This window comes from Chenopodium quinoa, unplaced genomic scaffold (genome assembly GCF_001683475.1).
Source record: "Chenopodium quinoa cultivar QQ74 unplaced genomic scaffold, ASM168347v1, whole genome shotgun sequence".
NCBI classification, from domain to species: domain Eukaryota; kingdom Viridiplantae; phylum Streptophyta; class Magnoliopsida; order Caryophyllales; family Amaranthaceae; genus Chenopodium; species Chenopodium quinoa.
In genome coordinates this window covers 419153-441032 of record NW_018744537.1, presented here as the reverse complement: position 1 = coordinate 441032, position 21880 = coordinate 419153, and the positions used below count along the sequence as shown (strand labels likewise).

The 21880-nt window shown below is 35.5% G+C and overlaps 3 protein-coding genes across 7 annotated transcripts; 1 reads left to right on the top strand and 2 right to left on the bottom strand.

Moving 5' to 3' along the window:
* Positions 1 to 8770: 8770 nt before the first annotated feature.
* LOC110698459 (glycine-rich RNA-binding, abscisic acid-inducible protein-like) lies at positions 8771 to 9861 on the top strand. Its single transcript, XM_021875896.1, has 2 exons — positions 8771 to 8963; positions 9218 to 9861. Exons 1-2 carry the CDS (start codon positions 8853 to 8855, stop codon positions 9614 to 9616), a joined length of 510 nt encoding a protein of 169 aa, XP_021731588.1. The 5' UTR covers positions 8771 to 8852; the 3' UTR covers positions 9617 to 9861.
* Positions 9862 to 12039: 2178 nt separating this feature from the next.
* On the bottom strand, positions 12040 to 13823 carry LOC110698458 (protein RADIALIS-like 2). The gene is made up of 2 exons (XM_021875895.1): positions 13049 to 13823; positions 12040 to 12305 (listed from the first exon to the last, which is right to left on the bottom strand). The coding sequence occupies exon 1, from the start codon at positions 13325 to 13327 to the stop codon at positions 13079 to 13081; it is 249 nt and encodes an 82-aa protein (XP_021731587.1). The 5' UTR covers positions 13328 to 13823; the 3' UTR covers positions 12040 to 12305; positions 13049 to 13078.
* Positions 13824 to 19079: 5256 nt separating this feature from the next.
* LOC110698457 (protein arv1 homolog) lies at positions 19080 to 21880 on the bottom strand. 5 transcript variants are annotated; one of them, XM_021875891.1, is made up of 3 exons: positions 21743 to 21880; positions 19560 to 19772; positions 19080 to 19447 (listed from the first exon to the last, which is right to left on the bottom strand). In XM_021875891.1, the coding sequence occupies exons 2-3, from the start codon at positions 19746 to 19748 to the stop codon at positions 19355 to 19357; spliced, it is 282 nt and encodes a 93-aa protein (XP_021731583.1). In that variant the 5' UTR covers positions 19749 to 19772; positions 21743 to 21880; the 3' UTR covers positions 19080 to 19354. The 5 variants fall into 5 exon arrangements, with proteins under 5 accessions (XP_021731583.1, XP_021731586.1, XP_021731584.1 ...); XM_021875894.1 differs by having other exon boundaries at positions 19560 to 19760; positions 21743 to 21862; XM_021875892.1 differs by having other exon boundaries at positions 19560 to 19816; positions 21743 to 21847.

Below are 21880 nucleotides of genomic sequence, written 5' to 3'. Positions count from 1 at the left end.
GATCATGACGACATGTGTGGAAACGAACTCAATGTCATGGTGATGACGACCAAGGGTCACGACAGCAAATTGTAGCGACATTGACAAAGGATTGGAATATCAGATGATTGTGATCAAGGGCCATGATGACACGAAAGTAAACTCTAACCCATTTAAATATATTTGGTTTGGTCATCATGTATGGTCTTTATCATTCTTGCTTTATGTTACCTACATATCAATGATATATGCTATTCTTAGAAATAGTGATTATTTTAACAACATATATCAAATGCTTACGATAAGTCACTAACTAAGGCGTCGAAAGAATAGTCATTGCTTTATCCTATATTTTGAAAAATGCAATGAACAACGATGTCAAAGGGAAAAATATTATGACCAAAGCTCCAAACAACAATTACTCACAAAAGTGTCGGTTACACTGACATCCCCAAAAGGGATGAGAAAAACTGCCGCTCAAAAGAACATTGTGTCAAACGAAGCTCGGGCAAAATAAACCCTAGCGTCAGACGCCAAACACCCGATACCTAAACTACCAGTTTAATCATGCGTGTTCAGCGTCAGATGCCAGGACGCAAAGGGTAGTGGCGTACAACGATGGCCATTTAACAATAGTATAACTTTTTTCAAAGTTATTCTTCAAAAGTACGCACATCGAAATGATTGATCGTCACGATTGATCGTAATCTCACAAAGCACACGAGTCCTAAAGTATATAATGTGTCCTTAGTGTCAATGAAAATCGTTTTAAAATTATATTCTTATATGCATTTGCATGTCCAACAATATTTTATCTGTGAAACATTTTATTTTTCATTATTTATGCTAAATTTGGTTTTCTCGATGACATATGCATCCGTAACATAGACACATAATGCTTAATGTCGGTGAATCTTTAATTTCATTAGAGTTTATCCTCCGATACTAAGTCATACAATGATTATATTCGTTCACAAGTCTTTATTCTCAACGATGTCATAAAAGTTATCACGTATGATAAACATTTTGTGCTTTAAGCGCAAGACAAAGCTATCGGATGCTATCTCCTTTCAATGACAATGTTTCAAAATGTTATTGGCTTTAACTCCAAAAAATTAGTTAACACATTAAGAAAATCTTTATAGATTGTATGTGGTCTCGCTGTCAGACACCACGTTGAAAAGAGTTTTTGTCGCCCAAATGGGTTTGACACCATATGTCCTGAAAAAGAGCTACTGTGTCATCGTTTATTTTTATATTCGTGGTTGTTAACATGATATTATGTCGAGACGGTTCAATTGCTCTACCTTCGAATTAAGCGACCTTAAAGCAACATTACAATCATCAACAGGTTCGGTTTAACCTAATGTCTTTCATATTAATGAATTATTATATTATCTTCTAACAATATGTTGATGCAGGATCAAAAGTAAGTACATTTGTTGTCTTATATTTCTTTTTATAATCATTATCCATATTTAAAGTTTTTCTCTACCATCTAATTATCCAAGTACTCAACCTATGTAACAACGTTTGAGATTTGGCATAATCGCCAGTGTACAAACCACACGGACATTAACGCTTTCTAGAATGGTCTTAGCACCCAAATTACCTGTTTTGGCCTTGTCGCCAGTTTATTATTTGTTGACAATCTCCGGCCAACGTCGTGACCATTTTCAAGACCAGACATCGACAAACTCCTTCCGACGTCGACGACTAGCTTCTGTCCGTCGTCCACGACAATTTCGTCCATCATCAACGACACCAGCTTCCATTTGTCGCCAACGAAAAGCTTTTGCCGTCATCGACGACACCAGCTTCCATACGTCGTCGATGACACCAACTGTCGACGTCGTCGACTAGCGTCTTACGTCGACGAATACCTTCTGATGTCGACGACTAGGTTCTATCGTCGATGACCTGTGTCTGCCGTTGACGAATACCTTTCGACGTCAGCGACCGGCTTCCAATGTTGACGACCAACTTTTGATGTCGACGAACAACGTCAAACATGACAGTACAACTACTTAAGATTGCATATGAACAAAGTGCAACATTAGAAAATGATAACAACGAAGGCATCAAGAGTTATGACACAAAGGCAATAACACTAACATTGAAATGGACGCAAAGTCAAACCTGAGTATAATTTTCCTAGCTGTTGCCGTGCTCCAACTACGAAAATGGAGGCTATTGTTATGGGGTAATTTTGTACATTGGTTGACCAATGATGATAGTCAATGACCGACGATACGAGACCGAATCAAGATGGTTATGAATCACTACAAGAAATTGGCCGGATTCCGACAAAAACGTTCCGACAGACTTAAATTCCGTCGAAAATTTTGAAATTTTCGACAGAATTTGGGTCTGTCGTAAAATTCCGTCCAAAAAGGTAAGTTACGACGGAAAATCCATCGGAAATATTCCGACGGATTATTTTTTCCTCAGAATTTACAGCTTCCGACGGAATATTCCCTCGGAAATTTTTTTCCGACGGAATAAGCTGTAAATTCCGAGGGAAAAAAAATCCGTCGGAACAAATAAAAAAAAAACCAAACCCTAACTCTAACCTTTTTCTCTTCCGCCCTTTTCTTTTTTTCCCTCTCTTCTCTTTCTCTCTCCTACGCCTCTTCTTTCCACTCTTTCTCTTTCTCTCTCCTCCTGGTCGCCTCTTTTCTTCTCCTTCTTCCTTTGTTTTCTTCTCCTTCTTTCTTCTCTTCTCTGTCCGCCTCTTTCTTCTCTCCTCTTCTTTCCCCTCTTTATTCTATCCATGACCAACACCATCGCCATCAACAAAACCATCACCAACAACCAACAACGACAACAACGGAGACCACAACCACCGTGCAGCAATAACGACGACCACAACAACACCGACAACGCGCAACAACATCAATTGCACAGCCACCGTCGCGATAATCGTCAACCGCACAAGTATTGTAGATCTAGTTTTATTTTTTTTTATAAATCTCTGATTATGGTTCATTTTTGAAGTAATTATAATATTAGGTTATTAATTGTATGAGATAATTGTATATTTATCTAATTCCTTAAATTTTTTGTGGTTGATTTTAATTTTATTTTTATTGAAATTCGGAATGTTAGATCTTATTTCACTTTTTTTTTTGGGTTATTTGTCGTTGTTTTCGTGGTTAATTTTAGATCTACATGTTTTTCATTATTGGATCTACTTGTTTTGGTGGTTAATTTTAGTTTCGATTTTTTCTTTTTGGTGGTGAACGGTGAACGGTGGTTGTGGTGTGGGGTTTGGGCTGGTGGTGGTCGTTATTTGAGGTTGGGGCTGGTGGGGAGTGGTGGGGGCTGGTGGAGGTTAAGGGAAAGGTGAGGTCGTGGGGTGGTGATGGTGTGGGGTGGGTGGGGCTGTTTTTTTTTTTTTATTATTAACTTTCCGTCGGAAGGAAGTAGTTTCCGACAGAAAATTCCGTCGGAAGAGGTATATTCCGACGGAATTTTTTCCGTCGGAAAATTGCGACGGGCTCTCGATTAAAGTCAAAACTAGCGCCGACAGAAATAAATCCGTCGGAAATTCCATCGGAAATTGGTCTTCCGACGGAATTTCCCTCGGAATAGGTCGAATTCCCTACAAAGGGTTTTGCGACAAAATTTTCCGACGGAAGTCCGATTTCCGACAGAATTTCAACTGTTTTCGCCGGATTTTTTCTGTCGAAATCAAGTTGTTTTCTAGTAGTGAGTGTTCCCTAAAATAATATAGAGAATATATGTCACAAAGAATAAGTCATAAAAGTCGTTAAACGTATCTACACCCTAAACAAGTCCACATTTATCGGAAGACCAAGTAAAAACGTCAACAACTATTTCCTATTTTCATGGAGGACACCCCACTATACTCCAACAACCTATCTAAATACCTTATAAATAGAATCACTTTCCTCTCATAAAGACTAAGCCATTTCCCAGGTATAACATGCATTTCCCCTCTATTATCCTTTTTCTCTAGATTCCACTCACTCATTCATGATTAACCCCATATATATTATCTACTTTATTTATCCTAAACCTTCCTCATAATCCCAAGAACAACCATAGCATTGTTATATATTAAACAAGCCATTTGATCTTCCGCCACATAGATATTCCACTACAAATACTCCCCCCATGCTAGTATATTTTAATTTTTTGTATACTATTGCAAAGATATATTTTTACACACAATACTACACCTAATCAATCTCCCTGCCGTACTAGACTAGTCCTACGCCTAATATACATACATTTAATTATACTCTTTTATGTCATCAAGCGTTAAATATATATTGTAATTGTAATTATTAGCTTTATGCCCATATTATAGTGGATTGGTGGACTCATTGTCACTCGCGGTGTTTACCCATCTTATTGGGGTTTTCCGCGTCACCATATCATGTCTTTCCCTCTTTTCCTGTATTTTTCCGTCATTTACTTTCCGCATTTTATGTTCCCTATTTTAATTTAGTTGTTTCGTAGCCCGTATACCCACATCAAATCCTAAGTGCGAAATTTAGCATAAACACTATTCATGAGATTTTAATCACTAAATCACAAATCACAATTAGCATCACATCAATAGGGGTATATAGGTGAACAAATATTCTAGAAATATAATTGTCCTTGCATTATTCACAAGTGTTTTTTCATACCTTTTAAAAGGTAGGGAAGTGGCTAAATAATAAATAAATAAATAAGTCTACTCAATATAGCATTTTTGCCAATTTTTTTTTTAGTTTGACTTTTACACTATTCATGTGTTCCACTTTTGACTAGTTTTTATGATTTGTAGCTATGCAAAAATATAGTCATATGAGATCTTGTTAGATTCGTCTCGATTTATACTATTTTAATATCAAATGTTTATAATTTTTACATATTAGTAATTAAAGATATTAATGATTGAAATCATGTATCGACAAGTGTGAAAAGAGAAGTGTTGCAACTATAAAGAAACAAAGGAAGTATGTGTTTATGAAATGCTAAATCTTATCACTGCAATGACAAAATTTTGAAGATTATAAATGTGGTTAATCACGCTAAGATAAATTAACTTACTTCGTATTTTAATTTTCCTAACTCTATACGCATATTTGTAGGTTTATTATGATTCCAAATCAACTCATATGATCTCGAGGAACATATCACGCATTCAATTCAAATTTGGAAAAAAAAACAACAAAATTTGCAAAAAAAAAAAAAAACAGGATTATAACCTTCATTTTTACCTACTAGAAATAGGCCAAATTCCGACGGACAATTTTCGACGGACATGTTTTTCCGTCGGAAAATGCAAAATTTCCGACGGATATATGCTCTGTCGGAAATTTCCGACGAATTCAACAATTCTGTCGAAAATCCGTTGGAAATATCCTATGGAATATAAATCTGTCAGAATATATGTATTTTTCGACAGATTTTTCCATGAGAACACTAAATTTTCGACGGAATTTCTGTCAAAATCTAATTTTTTTAAACCTAAAAACAACCAAACCCCCCCTCACTTCTCTTCCACCCCTTCTTTCCCCTTTCTCCTTCTCTTTCTCTCTCCTTTCCTCTCCTCTTCTCTTCTTCTTCTTCTTCTTCTTCTTCTTCTTCTTCTTCTTCTTCTTCTTCTTCTTCTTCTTCTTCTTCTTCTTCTTCTTCTTCTTCTTCTTCTTCTTCTCTGTCTTCTTCTTCTTCTTCTCTGTCTTTCCTCTTCTTTGTGTTTCCTCTTCTCTCTCCTCTCCTTTCCTCTCGTTCTCCTTCTCTCTCGTTCTTCTTCTCTTTATCTCTTTTCTGTCATCTTCTCTTTCTCTCCTCTTCTTTCCCCTCCTTCTCACACCAACAACAAAACCCACCGTCGTATCTCACACTAACAACGTCAACAACGTAACATCAACACCGCCGCAATAACAACGACGTAACCAACACCACCACCACTGCGCAACGTCAACAATTTTGTTTTGATTATTTTTAAGGTTTTTTAGGCCAAATGCGACCATTAAAAGCCTAGATCTAGACTTTTCATGGCCGAATTTGGCCTTGTTAAATCGTTTTCGTGGTGAAATTCGAAACCCATTTCAATTTAAAGTATGTTTTATGTTTTAATTTTTCGCTTTTGTTTCTGAATTTTTTTCTTTCTTTTTTTAAAATTTTTTGGGTTAAGAGATTCGGTGGTGGTGGGTGTGGATGATGTGTGTGCGTGTGGTGGGTGGTGATGGGATTGTGGTGATTGTGCGTGTGGTTTTCGGTTAGGTGGATCTGGGGTGGTGGTTGGTGGATCTGGGTAAGGGTACGGTGGTGGTGGTTGGTGGATCTGGGTAAGGGTGCGGTTAGGGTTAGGTTGGTGGGGTTAGATGATAGATTTGGGTTAGTTGGGTAGGTTAGGGTTAGGTTGGTTAAGGTGGTGGGTCTAGTGGGTGGGTTCGGGTTAGGTGGGTTAAGGTGGTGGGTGGGTTTGGGTTAAGTGGGTTAAGGTGGTGGGTTCATGTTAGGTGGGTCTGGTGGGTGGGTGCAGGTTAGGCGGGCTAGTTTGGGTTGGTAGCTGGTGGTGTGGGCTAGTGGTTAGGGTGGGGGGAGGCTTTTTTTTTTGTTTTTTTATTGACTTTTCCGGCGGAACAGTATCTGTCGGAAATGTCCGACGGACTTTTCCGGTGCCGGAGTTTCTCTTTCGACGGAATTTTCGTCGGAAAAGTGAAAATGTCGTTTTTCCTACAAAAGGTTTTCCGACAACCGGTTCCGACGAAAATTCCGTCGAAAACGGGTTTTCTGACGAAATTTAGGGTGTTTCCGACGGGATTTTTCCGTCGGAAATGGCCTGTTTTCTATTAGTGATTTTGACAATTTTCCAATGCATGTTTTGGGATTAGAAAAGGAAACATGTTGGGGTGCCTTCCTTGTATGAACCCCAAGATACTCAAGAGTTCATTTGGATTATTGGAACCATACACTTTGCCTTTAAACTTTTAATTTACTCGTGTACAACTTACGTTTCCCTTCAATAACTCAAAGCTACTACAAAATTTTTTATGACCAACTAGTGGTCATATATAGTCCCAAACAATATATATTATACAACCTTGAGATGCATTCAAGATTTTTCAACACCGTGTCCCATTATAACTTTCAAATTGGTTCAACTGTGTAATATAAGATTTATAACATTCAATTACTGAATATTTTTATTATTCTTTGGACAAGGAAAGGAAAGATTGAAAGATGTTGGTGTATGTATTTCTCGTGAACCCTACATACAACACTCCGGATAACCGCTTGGGTGGTTGGAATCATTCACCTTGTCTTTAAATTGTCAATCTAATTGTTTATGTACATGACACCCTTAATTAGCTCAAGGTTGAATTGAATTGCCACAAGTCTTTATGTGACCAATTCGACTAGCTAGCTAGCTAGCGGTCATATGATTCAGGATGCATCCCTTATCCTTATCATCCTAAAGTTTTCGACACCAGGTCCGCGATCCCAAAACCTACAAAAATTGGTATCATTTGGTGTTTTATAACTTCATTTTTTGACATTGTTGTGCTAAGCCTTATTTTCATTTTCCAAAATAAAAAGATTAAGCATTATATACAAGGGAGTACCTATCAAACACAATAGTGAATCATGCCATATTTACATTTTTTAGTGTTAGGCCATGTAAGTCCTTACCTATCTCAAAACTTTGATCAAAGAGTTCTTAACAAATCAACGTTTCTAAAAACGTCTCTACGCCACGTAGATCCCCTAACTATGCCAAAATATATGGATGAAAAGGTTCGAACACTTGACCTCTTTGAAGCAACATTATTGTTTAACCATCTAAGTTAATAGTCAATTATGCTTTAATGTTGCACACTAAATAATATTATACTATAAAAGTATTGAAAATACATACTACATACACACTATTTAAATATTTAAATGCTCTTTAAAATTAGCAGTTGCACAAATATAAAAGTAGTTTCCTGGGCAATGCTCGAGCTATATATATATATATATATATATATATATATATATATATATATATATATATATATATATATATATAAAGTCTTGTGTATAACGGGTGTACATTAATTTTATTGTAAAACGATCAATTTGAACGTAACTTTAACTATTTTTATGTTAACTTTAACCACTTAAAGGGTAACTTTTAATTTATCGTTGGTTTTGAATTTTATTTTAATGTGTAATTTCTTATAGGTACGTGGTCACATACTATAAAGACTAATATGATTAATCTAATACATTATAAGTTTTTTTTGTAAGATAAAATTTATTAATAGAAAAATAATAACTTTTGCAGTATAAAGGGTAACTTTAAATACTTTTAACATAACTTTAACCCGTTTTACAATAAATTAACGTATATCCGCCTTTTGGAGAATTTGTATATATATATATATATATTTTGACAAAACTACTCACTAGTTTTATATTAATGGGAATTTACAATTAACCAATGCGGATTTTATATATTAATGAAAATTTACAATTAAATAGCGGTACAAGATAATTAAAATAAAAAAAAAAACTAAAAAAAAAAGATAATTTCCAGTGAAAGTGAGTATCTCTTGTAAGTGGTGAAAGGGTCAATTCCAAATTTCCAATATCCCATCACTAAAGATGATGATAACGATTCATGGGTGACGAGCGTAAAGCCAAAGCTATGATAAGATAACCTAGATATTTTTATTCCCCATAATAATATCTTCCTTAAACCATAGTTAACACAACTTGCGTCACATCTTAACCCTAGCCCTGTAACCCTACTCTCCTCCTATTTAAACACCTCTTCATTCTCATCCCTTCTTCGTGCTTTCTTTTCCCCTCTTTCTTCTTCCTCAATCAATTTCTAGGGTTCTTCATTTTCTCTCTCTAAAATGTCTGCTGATGCCGAGTACAGATGCTTCGTCGGTGGCCTTGCTTGGGCCACCACTGATCAAGGATTGAGCCAAGCTTTCTCTCAATACGGAGATATCGTTGATTCGAAGGTTTCGTGTTACTATATCTCATCAAAAAAAAAATGAAAAAAAAAATCGATGATTCTGTTACTTTGATTCGAATAATTCTGTTACTTTGATCTGTTACGTTACGTTACTATTGTTACTTGATCTGTTCTTTTATCATGATATCCGGCAACGGTATGTCCATTGGAAGATGAACGATCAATTTTGATTTCCCGATTGAAATCCTGATGATTCAGTTGTTGATGATTTCTGACATTTAATTTGATTTAACTTTCCAGGTGATCAGTGACAGAGAAACTGGCAGATCTAGAGGATTTGGATTTGTCACATTCGACACCAAAGAAGCTCTTGACGCTGCGATTCAAGGAATGAACGGATCTGAGCTCGACGGCCGTCAAATCACCGTCAACGAGGCTCAATCTCGCAGCGGCGGCGGCGGTGGTGGCGGCGGAGGATATCGCGGCGGAGGTGGCGGCGGAGGATACGGAGGTCGCCGTGAAGGTGGATACGGTGGAGGAGGCGGCAACCGTGGATACGGAGGCGGCGGCGGTGGATACGGCGGAGGAGGTTACGGTGGCGATGGCGGTTATGGTGGCCGTCGTGAAGGCGGTGGTGGTTACGGCGGAGGCGGTGACCGATACTCCCGTGGTAACTCTGATGGAAACTGGAGGAATTAGGATAGATTTTATGATGAATGTTTGTTTTAGTCACATTTTTTTTACCTTTTGGGGTAAAAAAAGGTTGATCTGTTTTACTGTTACTGTTTGGTTGTTCTGAGTTACTGTTCTTGGGTTACTCTGTTACTGTTTCTGGGTACTTGATTTTGATTGGTTACTGAGTGAGGGTGTTACTGTTAGTTTGTAATTAAATCGATAGTTTCAACCTTGGAAGTAATGAAAAGGATTGAATACCAAATTCTGTTGTTCTTTTGTTTAAATTTTTTGCTCCTTTATTTTCATTATTTTGCTAAATTGCAAATCAATTTTAAAATCGGTGTTACTGTTAGTTTGTAATTAAATCGATAGTTTCAACCTTGGAAGTAATGAAAAGGATTGAATACCAAATTCCGTTGTTCTTTTGTTGAAGTTTTTTGCTCCCTTATTTTCATTATTTTGCTAAATTGCAAATCAATTTTAAAATCTTACTGTTGTGGTTATACAATTATTTCATATGCAATTAAATTTTTGCTACTTTGTAACTCAAATTTCTATTTTATATACCACTAATTTTTCCAAAATTTTAACAACTTTTAGCAATTTACTTTATAATAATCTTAGAATTGATTTTATTATATGTTAATACTTTTTAATTTTTAGATGCTATGATAATTTTAGGAATTGACAAACAACTGAAAAAACGTGAGTAGTATCCGTAATGACCGGGTTTTGTGTCGGGGTTGTAGATAATTATAGTGATTAGTATGGACTAAATAATTAATTATTTTAATAAAGGCTAAAGTAGTGTATTGACTGATTCAAAATCAAAAATTGATAGCCAAGTTTTGTAAGTATTGGTGTTATATTATTAGCAAGGGCCATGCACTAAACGATACGATTGGCTATTTGCCTATTTGGCTTAGGTAGCATGTTGGTTTCCGCAAACATTGGCAATAATTAGGGGAAAAAGAGATGAACGACTGGTTTGCGTTTAAATTTCTAATCTAGCCTTTTAATTGTCCTATTCCTCATCCAAACTTTCCGATATCTTTCCTACTTTCTCTATATTGTTGCAATTGACATCACGTTATTTGCACTTGTATAGTTGTATTGTTTTTATCTTTTGCATTATTTAAGGGGTAACAATTTGTGTTGTCGGTGGCAAAAGGGGTTAGTTACTTAGTTGCACACTTGAATTAGTGTATGCCTGTATGGTATGCTTATGAAGGTTGGTATTTGGAGGGCATGCATGATAAAGTGAAAATAGAAAAATGGTTACTTGTTACTTATGGATAAGGAATCCAATAGGATTTGTCGTTCAATATTAGAGCCTTGTTTTTTTTTTTGAGTGAACAGGGTCTAAGTTGGGAGTATTTGCTATATTAAACCAAATTCATGAGTTATTATGTCATCTCAAAACTTGAATAACGTGTATACTAAATTTAGAAAATACAAAGAAAGCACATAGCTAAATGAGACTTAAATCAATACATAATGTTGTACAATTGTACTAATTGGATAAAATAAGTACCAAACTAATTGCGGCACGAGTAGTGAAAGAACAAGAATTTGAACCATCTTTGGTTATTTATCTCTTCAACTTGTATTTCGTATGAGATATAAAGCTATAAACAAAATTGAACCATACTAAATTACTAGTTATATAAACTATTTGAAATCAACTCAATTTATTAATTTACTCAAAATAGGCTAGTGGCAAGAGTCGTCGACTGATAGGTTGATTTGAGTTTACCAATAGCCAAGCTCATCTTTGATCTTTGCTATAAACAAAATTGAACTATACTAAATTACTAGTTACATAAACTATTTGAAATCAACTCAATTTATTAATTTACTCAAAATAGGCTAGTGGCAAGAGTCGTCGACCGATAGGTTGATTTGAGTTTACCAATAGCCAAGCTCATCTTTGATCTTTGATCATTGTCTTTTTTTTTTTTTTTGGACATCTCTTTGATCATTGTCTTACTCTCAATTGTCAATTATCAGCGCCCTCATTACAAAAGAAGATTATAGGAAGGTATCAACTTCCAATTTCAAACTTCCCGCGGTTTCTCTCTCTTTTCACTACATCAAATCTTTAATCAACTTCGGTCATCATTTGATTCGAAGAATCACAATCTATTGCTATTAATCAGTCCACAGTTATTCCGTAATATTTCTTCAAACCCTAATTTTTAAAATCATTGTTAATTTTTGCAAATTGTTATGCTTGATTGTATATATTATGATAATTATGCTCCAAAATTTTGTAAGTTGTTTTCTTAATTGTATAAAAGACTTATTCTGTAATCTTTCTTCAAACTCTAATTTTTAAAGTCATTGTTAAATTTTGCAAATTGTTATGCTTAATTGTATATATTATGATAATTATGCACTAAAAGTTTGTAAATTATTAAGCTTATTTGTATTAACTATGATAATTATGCACCAAATAGTAGGGAAATTCACATTCAATCTGATAATCTCTTATACAATAGGAATAAAGAAGATTGCAGACTAACTGTTTGATACAATGCTACATAGAAAATAGAAAATATAACACATAAATTAGAAAAACCAGTACTAATAGTAGCTGTAATTTACTTGGGGCTAGCTACTAGATCAAGTCATTAATAATTAATCGACTAATTAATTGTTTTATTCAATGAGATAGAGATCAACAAAAGAGCGCGCCACTAGATTCTTAATCCTGCATAAAACAACAAAGATTAATGTTAGAAACATAGTTGTTAGTTACTATTTAGGGAAAACAAGTGGGATTAGTTGCTGTAACTTAATCAATTATTGTGGGTATCTAAATAGTAATCTGTTGTCATTATACGTTGCTTGCGGATTAATATAATGTTTTTTCGATGCCTGATAATAATAGTTGCATAATTGAATCTGTAAGATGCCTTTCTATTACAGGGCCAAAATTTCGATTCCTTTCATAATTATACTTTATTTGCTGCTTATGGATATGTTTTGATTTAAACAGTAATTATGTTAAAATTCATGGTAGTTTTTGACATTATGCATTGATTTAGTGTTATTATTAAGTATGTTGCTATGTAAGTACAATTTTTTTTTCAAAGAGAGTCTTAGAGTGGGCAAGTAGGTTAAAGGGTCTAAGTTTTGGGCTCTTATAAGGTTGAATTTTACGATTAGTTGTTAAGTTAGGCAACCTAAATTGGAGTAGTTTTAAATCCCATATGATGTTAATAAGTCTTCTTGGTAGGTCTCTTTTGATTTGACAATGATCTAAGACTAACTTTTAAGTGACTTTTTGTGAGTGTTATTTTAAACAGTTTCATATCTTTTGTTGCTAACTATGGATACAAAGACTTATTCATAGACATACAAGTCAGGTATGAATTAAGAAACCAAAACAAACAGAGAACTCTGATTTGTCTAAGATACAATGGGTGAGACTAGATTAAGATTATATTATACCTTTGCTACTCAGACTCGAGTCTCCATTGGTTAATTTCCCATATTTTTGTAGTTAGGAAAGGGCACTTGGCCGGACTCAATGTTTTTGATGTCCTCCAGGAGATCTTCATAATGCCTCTTAACCTCTTCAGCAGTTTTCCCACCAACTGCTCTGGCTATATTGTGCCAGCGGTCAGGAGTTTCCTTGTCATAGACAGCCAAGGCCCTTTCGAAGGCATTGTTTTGCTTTGCGGTCCAAGATGATCCCATTCCACGCGAGGACATTGAGCCTGTTGCCATTTGTTTAGGTTAAAGAAGCTAGGACAGGGTTGTTTGGGATTATTCTGAATGCTATGAACCTGATTTTTTGAGATATTTTGGAGAATGAAGAATAGCACTTGGGAGTGAGAAGCAGTAAAAATAAGCAGATGATGTGGTATGAGCTAGAGTTGGCAATGCCTGCTCTTTATAGAGGTGTGGAGCTGAATGTGGGGTAATGACAATTGGGCCAAGTTATTTTCTAAAAGGGCTTTCAAAAAAAAAAAAAAAAAAAGAGTGAAATTTCAGTGATTTGCTTCCCTAGGAACCACAGGAATATGCTGGAGGAAGGAGGGAAAAAGGATTACCCAGGTAGAAGAATCAGTATCTCTTATTACTACTAATCATCTTGCTTTCTTTTTCACTCTGCTTATCGCGTTAAGATCCTAGCGAGCAGTTCATTTGCCCATAAAACTCCTAGCCAAGTTTCTACGATTTTCTATGTGTCTTTGTTTATGTATTCCAAAGTCCATGATCTTTGACTAGTAGACAGGAGTAATAGCTAATCACACAGGAGAAGTTAGGTCTGTATAAAAAGAAAACCAAACACTTACGTTATCTTAACATATCATGCTGTCCAATGGGAAGCAGCAGAAGAGAGTGCGTTTGGTTTATGGAATTCATCAATGTCTTTAATTAGTCGTTAAGTTTATACTTTCGGGAGGGCTTAATTTGGATAAACATGTACCATAAGATGGAGCTAACTAAGTATCAAGTATGTATTTCCTATCTTTCAGGATTTTTAGGCAGAGTACTTTCCTGTTTTATTGTGTGGGCCTAGAAAGATTCACCATCATTCCACCTTCACGAGTAAGAGTGAGCCACACTAGCTACAAGCCAGTTAATCATATGCACTAGTATTTTCTTTTGTCAAAGAAGCCATCGTGTAGAAAATCTTTTTCAGTGCACATTATTGCAGGTGATCTTTTTTTTTTGTACTTTGTCCTTAACAACATTCCAAACTCTTTAGCTGGCCAACTTAGTCCGTACAATGATTTCCCTAGGAATCCTTTACTTCATACTCTTAATAGATAATGTCATCAAGAGTAACTTGCTAACTTGCTCTTCAGTAGTTTGGTTGGCACAGTAGATTTTTTTATTTTTCTATGTATATTCTAGTATAGTTGATAATGAGGCCGTTTATGTATTTAAGATGAGCAACACTTTTGATTGTCGATGCAATAGCATGCTTCATGTGATTAATGTATATTTGACTAGTATAAAATTTGTATCAAGAACTTCCACAGAGGATATGTTAATTGATCTTATAAAAATTATTGGGTGGTTGTGGTAGCAAAATATATTATCAAATTTTGTTGGATGGTTGGGATGATAATGTGTTAACATATAGTATTTTTCACCCTTTTTTCTGACTGCAGTTGCAAACATGTTAAGCCTTTTGTTGTTATCCCACTAAATTTTTAAATTTGATGTCTTAAAGCATAGATTAATGCATTTCCAAAGCGGATACAAAAGTCATGCACTCATATCATGAAATTTCTTGATGCTTTCCTTTCCCTTCATATCATTCAGATCAATTCCTCATTATGATTTCTACTTTCTAGGAATATGATTTTTGTGTGATTTTGATCACCGATCTGGTTTTCGATTTAGTAAATTATCTACAAGCTCAATATTACTAACTCTGTTGGTGGCCTTGGTGCACAAACCATTATTTGGTGATCTTATATTGTTATCCAATATTTTGTTGTAAAAATAACCTGAAATCACAATCACTAAATTACCTTTTTCATTGTATAATTTTGCAATAAGTCAAGCTGCTGCTGAATCAATTTTCTTTGTCGTTAGCTGTCGCTATGGGGTGGATTATTGGAGCCAGTTGTGCTTTCCCAAACTCGCATTCAAGTTATATGTTGGTAAGTTCAAATTTATATCTTCTTTTAACCATTTATAGTCATACCTCTTCTATAATGAAAAACAATTCAGAATATAACCTCTTTTAGCTCAGCATAAATTTTAATGTGGGTTTGCCCATCCCCCTGTCTTTTACCTCTAACTAGGTTGTGCTGATCTAATTCCATAATCATATCCCAACAGCTACCGCGATAGTCATGGGCTACCAAATCGTACGGACACCTAATGGAATCTCTCATAGGACCATATACAAGTATGTGGAAGCTCTTTTAGCCTACTTGCACTCTTTTGGTGAATTTAGTCTTAATTTCTCTATTAAAAGTGGACATTCTATTAAATGATTCCAGATTAAGCTAGAAAATGATAGTGATAATATCCACCTTATCTCAAAGATTTTGCTAACTCTTCACTCGGTAATTAGGTTATAGCTGCACCACTTTAAATATTCAGTGTTCCATTAAGTGGGTTCTAACCAGACAATAGTTTTGCATCATCTTAAATGTAATGTGTGGCCGGACCATATTATCGATTTATGGCTAGGATTTTGGAGATCACAGCTATAGTGGTGACAAAAGTACTTCCAAATCATTAGCAATTCTATTCTTGTTCACCGTAAACTTAAGCGACTAGATTGTATAAGAACAGAAACATACTAGGCTTCAATTTAAACAAATTTAGCAAACAAAGCTGATGAGTAATTGAGTCATAATGAGTAGGTTAATTTTGTATGAGAATTGTCATGTTCTTAGAGTCAATTGTTTTGATAGCCGAATATTTTAGCCCATAAGGGACCATCCATATTAGGAAGAACCGAATTATCAATATGAGAGGTGGTAGTGAAAAGATTACTAGATGAGGGAAGTCTGGTGATGGGAGAGTTTGGAGTTATCTTGCAAGTTGCTCGGATGAGCACAAGTCTAGGTGGTCTGTCGGAATAAAACGTCCACTAGACTTCACCAAAATCTTATTCATTACATTTAGAATCAGGATATGTACTCGGGGAATTGCAAGTTGTAGGCTTAGAATGGATGATGATTCATAGGGTTAGGATGTTTGTATGTCTACATCCTCTTGAATACAGTTCCTCTAGGGTATGGTTAACGATAAATGTTATGCTTTATGTAAAGTTGAAACTCTGTGGGTAAGGGATACATCTACTCTGCTGAGATCAACAAAAATGGCAAATGATGATGTTGTAGTTTGCACTCCTCTATCCACAATGACATGGTAAGGTCGTATTCTGTTCAACCAAATATATGTTCATGGATATAATGCTATTTGGATTTTAAATACTCATGCATAAGAAGTGGAACCTTTCCAGTTCATTTAAGTTACGATCAGTTTAAATATACTAAATATAGTCCCAAACTTTGCCCCTCATTAGATCAGAGTTGCCGCCAGTAAAGGATACCTGACATACATTGTTAAGGTCTAGCAATTATCGACTGTTTAAAAGTTGTTTCTTGCAATATTCTAGGTATCTCATATTGCAGCACAATTATGCATATTTTCAAGGTGGGAGGGAATCCTTATCATCCTGTCTATTTCATCTAGATGCTAATGTATAAGGAATTATGGATTCCTTCCACATCTCCGCTTGCCTTATGAAATTTGTGTTTCTGGCTGGTATCAGCCCACATCCCTAGTTGATTAGATGGCTTACCTTGATATTTATATTTATACAAGCATGTGGCTGAGTGTGGAGACTATTAGGATGTATGCATGAGTTATATGAAGGAACAATTTAGACTAGTGCATATTCTACCATGTCTGGGGTAAGGGACCCAGAAACCTGAACTTTACAGAGAACTTCCACTCATTGTGGTTCTTCAATGGCACAAGGATGAAATGCTGATACCTTTGAGGCGAATCTTTGACAGGAATTTCGGATGCTATATCTTGATTTTAGTGGATTGAGTTGAATAAAAGTGGTGAATATTAATACTGTGAAACCTGCTTTATTAACACTCTTACATCTGAGAAGTATAGAGGAGTCTTTACATCAGATATTTGCTGATCCAAGTGTTTTTACTGTCAATAAAGTTGCATCAATATTTGTAGCGTGAAAGTATAAGATTTTTCTCATATTTTCACATTGATTCCATAATAGTAATAAGATTTGGGTATCTGGAGGTTTAAGGTGATAATATTCTTCGAATTTCAGAAGGGTGACAATCTGATTGGTTCCTAAGCTATCAGTGGCCCATTTACATGAAAAGCAAGGTAATCGGCTTAAATCATGTGATTAATTATGCTTCTTCCATAATGACTGCAAAGTGCTATCTGATGCTTAAATTATCCTTGTATTTCAGCCTATCAGATCTCATTTCTCAAGCTTGAGATGAGGTCAGGGCATTAAGAACTTAATTGTTCCATCATTATATGTGATTATACTCGCAGAAGATTTTGGTAGACAATTAATTTTTGATGCTAAATTTGGATAGACAAATATGAGTTGATGTGGGGCATGGATTCTTCTTGCACCTCTAAATAGTGAAGTCACTCTCATAATAAAAGTGCTGAAATAGGCATACTATTGTGTCCTTTAAACTTTAAATTCCTGTTCATTCTTCTTGGAAAAAAGCTTGAGAGTAGACCTTCAACCTTTTAACCCTCCCCTGCTTTTTTATCTTTTGTTTTTCCTCTCCCTTTGCCAAGTTGTAAGAATTATTCTCCTCGGGAACGTAATTTGTGATGGCTACGTAGTCCATGTCTTTCTTATATGGCTTAAACAATCAAGTTGTTGCAATGCATGTTCAGGATTCATTGCTGCTGCTTTGTGCCTGGATTCTGATTCGTCTGAATTTACACTTCTTTTGTTGCAGGAGGGATAACATGGATTTGGGACTTGAGTTTTACCTGCTAGAAACCTTGAGCTGATCATAGGCCAAAATGCATTCAAGTAGAGACGGCCACAGGCTGTATTCTAAAACATACTTCGTACTATTGCTGCTGGAAAATTTGTGACAGACCTAATCCAAATTGGGCTGAAGATGATCAGCTGTTACTTGCAGGAAATGAGGTCTTAACTCAAATAACAACAGTTCATGAATGTAATAGGTTACAGTACAACTTCACCATCATCTTTTGCCCACGTGTTTGGTAATTTGTACATTATAATTGCTGTCAAACAATGAATGATTGAAATGTTTGGGTCATTTGATGCTCTGCTGCAAGTCTGCAAGCGCGGTAAATTTACAGGCTGATGACCTAGGTGCAGTTTTCAGTAATCCTTCGGAACTAATGGTTGTTATTCCTACGTTGATATCAATTCATCCTTGTTATACCACATGCTTTGTTCTGACATTGGCAGTTCGCCTTAAAAGAATAGACATTCTTGTTTTTCATGTTCTTTCTACGAAGGTTGTCGCCTTCCTCCGGGAAAAATGATTCAGATGTATGAGCTTTTCCATGTATCGCGTAAGACCACAAAATTGCTGATAGAATTTCATGAATTTCAACTTGATTCTCAATTTTACGCTAACTTATTGTGGAATACTAAATTAAATGTTATTCCCCTTTGTTTAAAATCGCAAGAAGTCACTCGTATCTGAAGTAATGAAGAACAACACTATTTCATAAATAGGACGGAGTTAAAGACTTTGTCAAACTCATAATTTTCCAAAATTCAAATCCCATCTACATTGCTTGCCCTTGTGGCACTCTATACACCAAAAAAAAAAAAAAAAAAAATCCAAAATTTCCATTCCAAAAATAACTTTTTCCCCTTCCGAAACAGCCTAGAATTACAATGCAACACAAATTTCAAGTACTATAGATAGATTGAAAACTGGTATCTCCATTTCAGAGCATAAACGCATTTCAAGTACTATAGATAGATTGAAAACTGGATCTACAATTCAGAGCATAAATGCAAAGCAACCAACAGCTTAGAATATCCAGAATTAGACAATTTTTCAGATACAGGTTACAGAAGAAGCGTATTTGCAAAGAAGAGAATATTTCTTGTACGCGAATAAGAGTATTTGATTCTACAGTACATACAGCAGAACAGTATAAAGTCATAAGTATTTGTTATTAGCTTAATAAGATGCTCATAAACTACTAAAATTACAAAAGCATAGCTTCTTCGCTTCTACTCAACAGGGGTCAAAAAAGTTATTTTCAGATTGTCTACTTTGAGACTGTTGTCTGAAGTGGTAGAACACTCTCTACTTCCTGCTGCTCAGAATTCCGTTGTGCCACTACCTTTGACATTCCAAACATCTGCCCTTCACACAAGGGTTACAAAATTAAGTACATACGAAGTATATTTAAAACACAATATCAGTCATATCACTTAATGTAGGTGATAGCAATCAGGGGTAAAAAAAAGGACCTTTTGAATGGTTTTTGTAAAGCATGACTTGTGTTCATCCATGGAAGCATCGATGAACTCATTAATATGGTCCTTTAGATCCTCGAGGAAAGTCGCATCATCTTTCTTCTTCCTCCTACATGAAGTAATTGCTGGAGTTGGTGCAGTTATAGATGATTTGGTTTCAGTTTGATTCTTCTGCGAATTCATGTTACCAACCTCCTGCTGAAAAAACTGTGCTCAAAGAGCAACATAATAAAAAAGATATTCTTCTAGACCTGAGTATGTCTTTCAATTAGCATTAAAATGAGTGATCTCTCCGGCAAATTTCAATAACCACACAAATAGTTAATCTTTAAGCACCCAGTTCACAATATCTTCAACAATTGAGTAATAGATGGGAAGTATAAGGAATGACCCAAAATCACAACAGGAACATAATAACTATTTCAGCATCCAGTGCACAAAGAACTTCAGGGCATGAGCACTGAGGCATAACACGACACATCTAGTAAAAGATGATTTAGAGATCACCCGCAAAGCTACCAGATTTGATGACATAACAAACAAATCAACGATATAAACCACTGAAGCAGGAAATTCCCAGACCAACATGGACAACATATAAATCTTCAAGTAGCTTGAAACAACCATGGTGAGTAACACATCTTTGTACCCAGAAAAGCCCTCTACAAAAGTCAAATATCTCCTCGAAAATACAGCATGAACACAAAAGAAGGCCAAATTCTCTAACAGAGAACAACCTAAAGTCTTCCATCCCAAGCTCAAAACTGACAGTTCTTCTGAGGTTCCATTCAAAATCCACAACTTGTAAGCATCAAGTAAGAAGAAAAAGAATGATGATTTGAACAATAAGGTGTCAAAATCTAAAAGTTTGCAGCGAAGCACGTTGAAGAGCAAGTGCCTATAAGCTTGAGGCTTGTGAAGGATCAAGTCAATGATGAGAATCAAGAGCTCACACTCTATGTACTCATCGGCAACTGACTTGCAGTTGCCACATTTTAAGAGCCGGATATTTCCCGGTGAATATTGGATGTAGAGCTTTTCAATCCCACGACCACACTTCACACACCGAGGATCCATTTGGACACTATTTTATTTGACTCCTTAATTGAACTCTATCAATATGTACCTGGACCAAAGAAACTGCAATCAAAGCTCAGAGAAGGATACATGAATCATGTTTCAGATGGCATAAAATGGAAGCTACATGTCTCTGAATTTAGGGGTAGACCAAACAAGAACCAGGTGAATTCCAAGTGAAGAAGAGTATATCAATACTTCTATTAAGGTATTGAAAAGAAAAGGACCTAGTCACTCATATAGTGTTTTCAATTCAGGGAAGCAGAGGGAGCGCAAGGGATCCCCTCCTCTCTATGGTTTCACTAATTCTATGCTTTCCTATCCCCATAAACAATTGTTTTCTTAGTGTTTTCCGCGGCTGCCTTGGAGCCCCCACCCAACAAAGCAGCCTTTCTACATCCACGTACGGTAAACAAAGAAGTAGAGGATATTCCTAACTTCACTATGCTCCTATCACCTTAAATTCAAATCTTTTTTCTCCTATTCCACCCCCTAAAAACATTTAAATTTCGCCGGCCTCAAAGCTCAATCAAACGCATCAAGCATTTAACCTTTGAAAAGTTACACTCTCTAAATAACACCAACAACATATAGATGAACATAGAGAGTTCATACCGAGTTCGAGCACTCGAATTTACATTCGGCTAAACGGATAGATTAAGCTCACATCTAATCTTGTTAGGTTATCCATATTAATGATTTGCAATGATCAATTAAAGTCAAATTACACACTACTCAGTTCTAACAAACTGAGATGCTCAACCTCAGATTTCATAGCATAATTAAAAGAAGAAAAACAAACCCTTTATGCCTTCAAAAGCTCAGAACAATCAAAATTGGCTCAAAAACACCAAATTACATGAATCAGAAACAAGAAATTTTCAATTAATTATATCATCATAAATCATCATTCCCACAGCAAATTACATGAAACCCAACAACAACAACAACAAAAGCAGTCTTTGCAATTTATTAATCTGTTTTTAATAGCAAATATATCAACAATTAGGTTCAATATAATTCAAAAACAGTAACCCACAAAATTAACAAGAAATTTAGAGTCAAATGAAACGAATAATAGAAAGGAAAACGAGAATTACCTTCGGTAGTGTATGAACTCAAACCTTCAGATTTCCAATTCTCAAATGGAGAACATTTTCTCTCTCTTTTTTCCAATTTTTTTTCTTCTTCTTCTTGTTTTTCTAAAAAAAACACTCAGTTGTGTCAGTTTTCACTTT

What these genes read in the sequence shown, in the direction of transcription:
- LOC110698459 (XM_021875896.1), top strand. Translation starts at nt 8,853, where the DNA reads ATGTCTGCTGATGCCGAGTACAGATGCTTCGTCGGTGGCCTTGCTTGG. An exon ending in GAGATATCGTTGATTCGAAG is followed by an intron (nt 8,964 to 9,217) that starts GTTTCGTGTTAC and finishes TTAACTTTCCAG; the next exon opens with GTGATCAGTGACAGAGAAAC.
- LOC110698458 (XM_021875895.1), bottom strand. Translation starts at nt 13,327, where the DNA reads ATGGCAACAGGCTCAATGTCCTCGCGTGGAATGGGATCATCTTGGACC.
- LOC110698457 (XM_021875890.1), bottom strand. Translation starts at nt 20,642, where the DNA reads ATGGATCCTCGGTGTGTGAAGTGTGGTCGTGGGATTGAAAAGCTCTAC.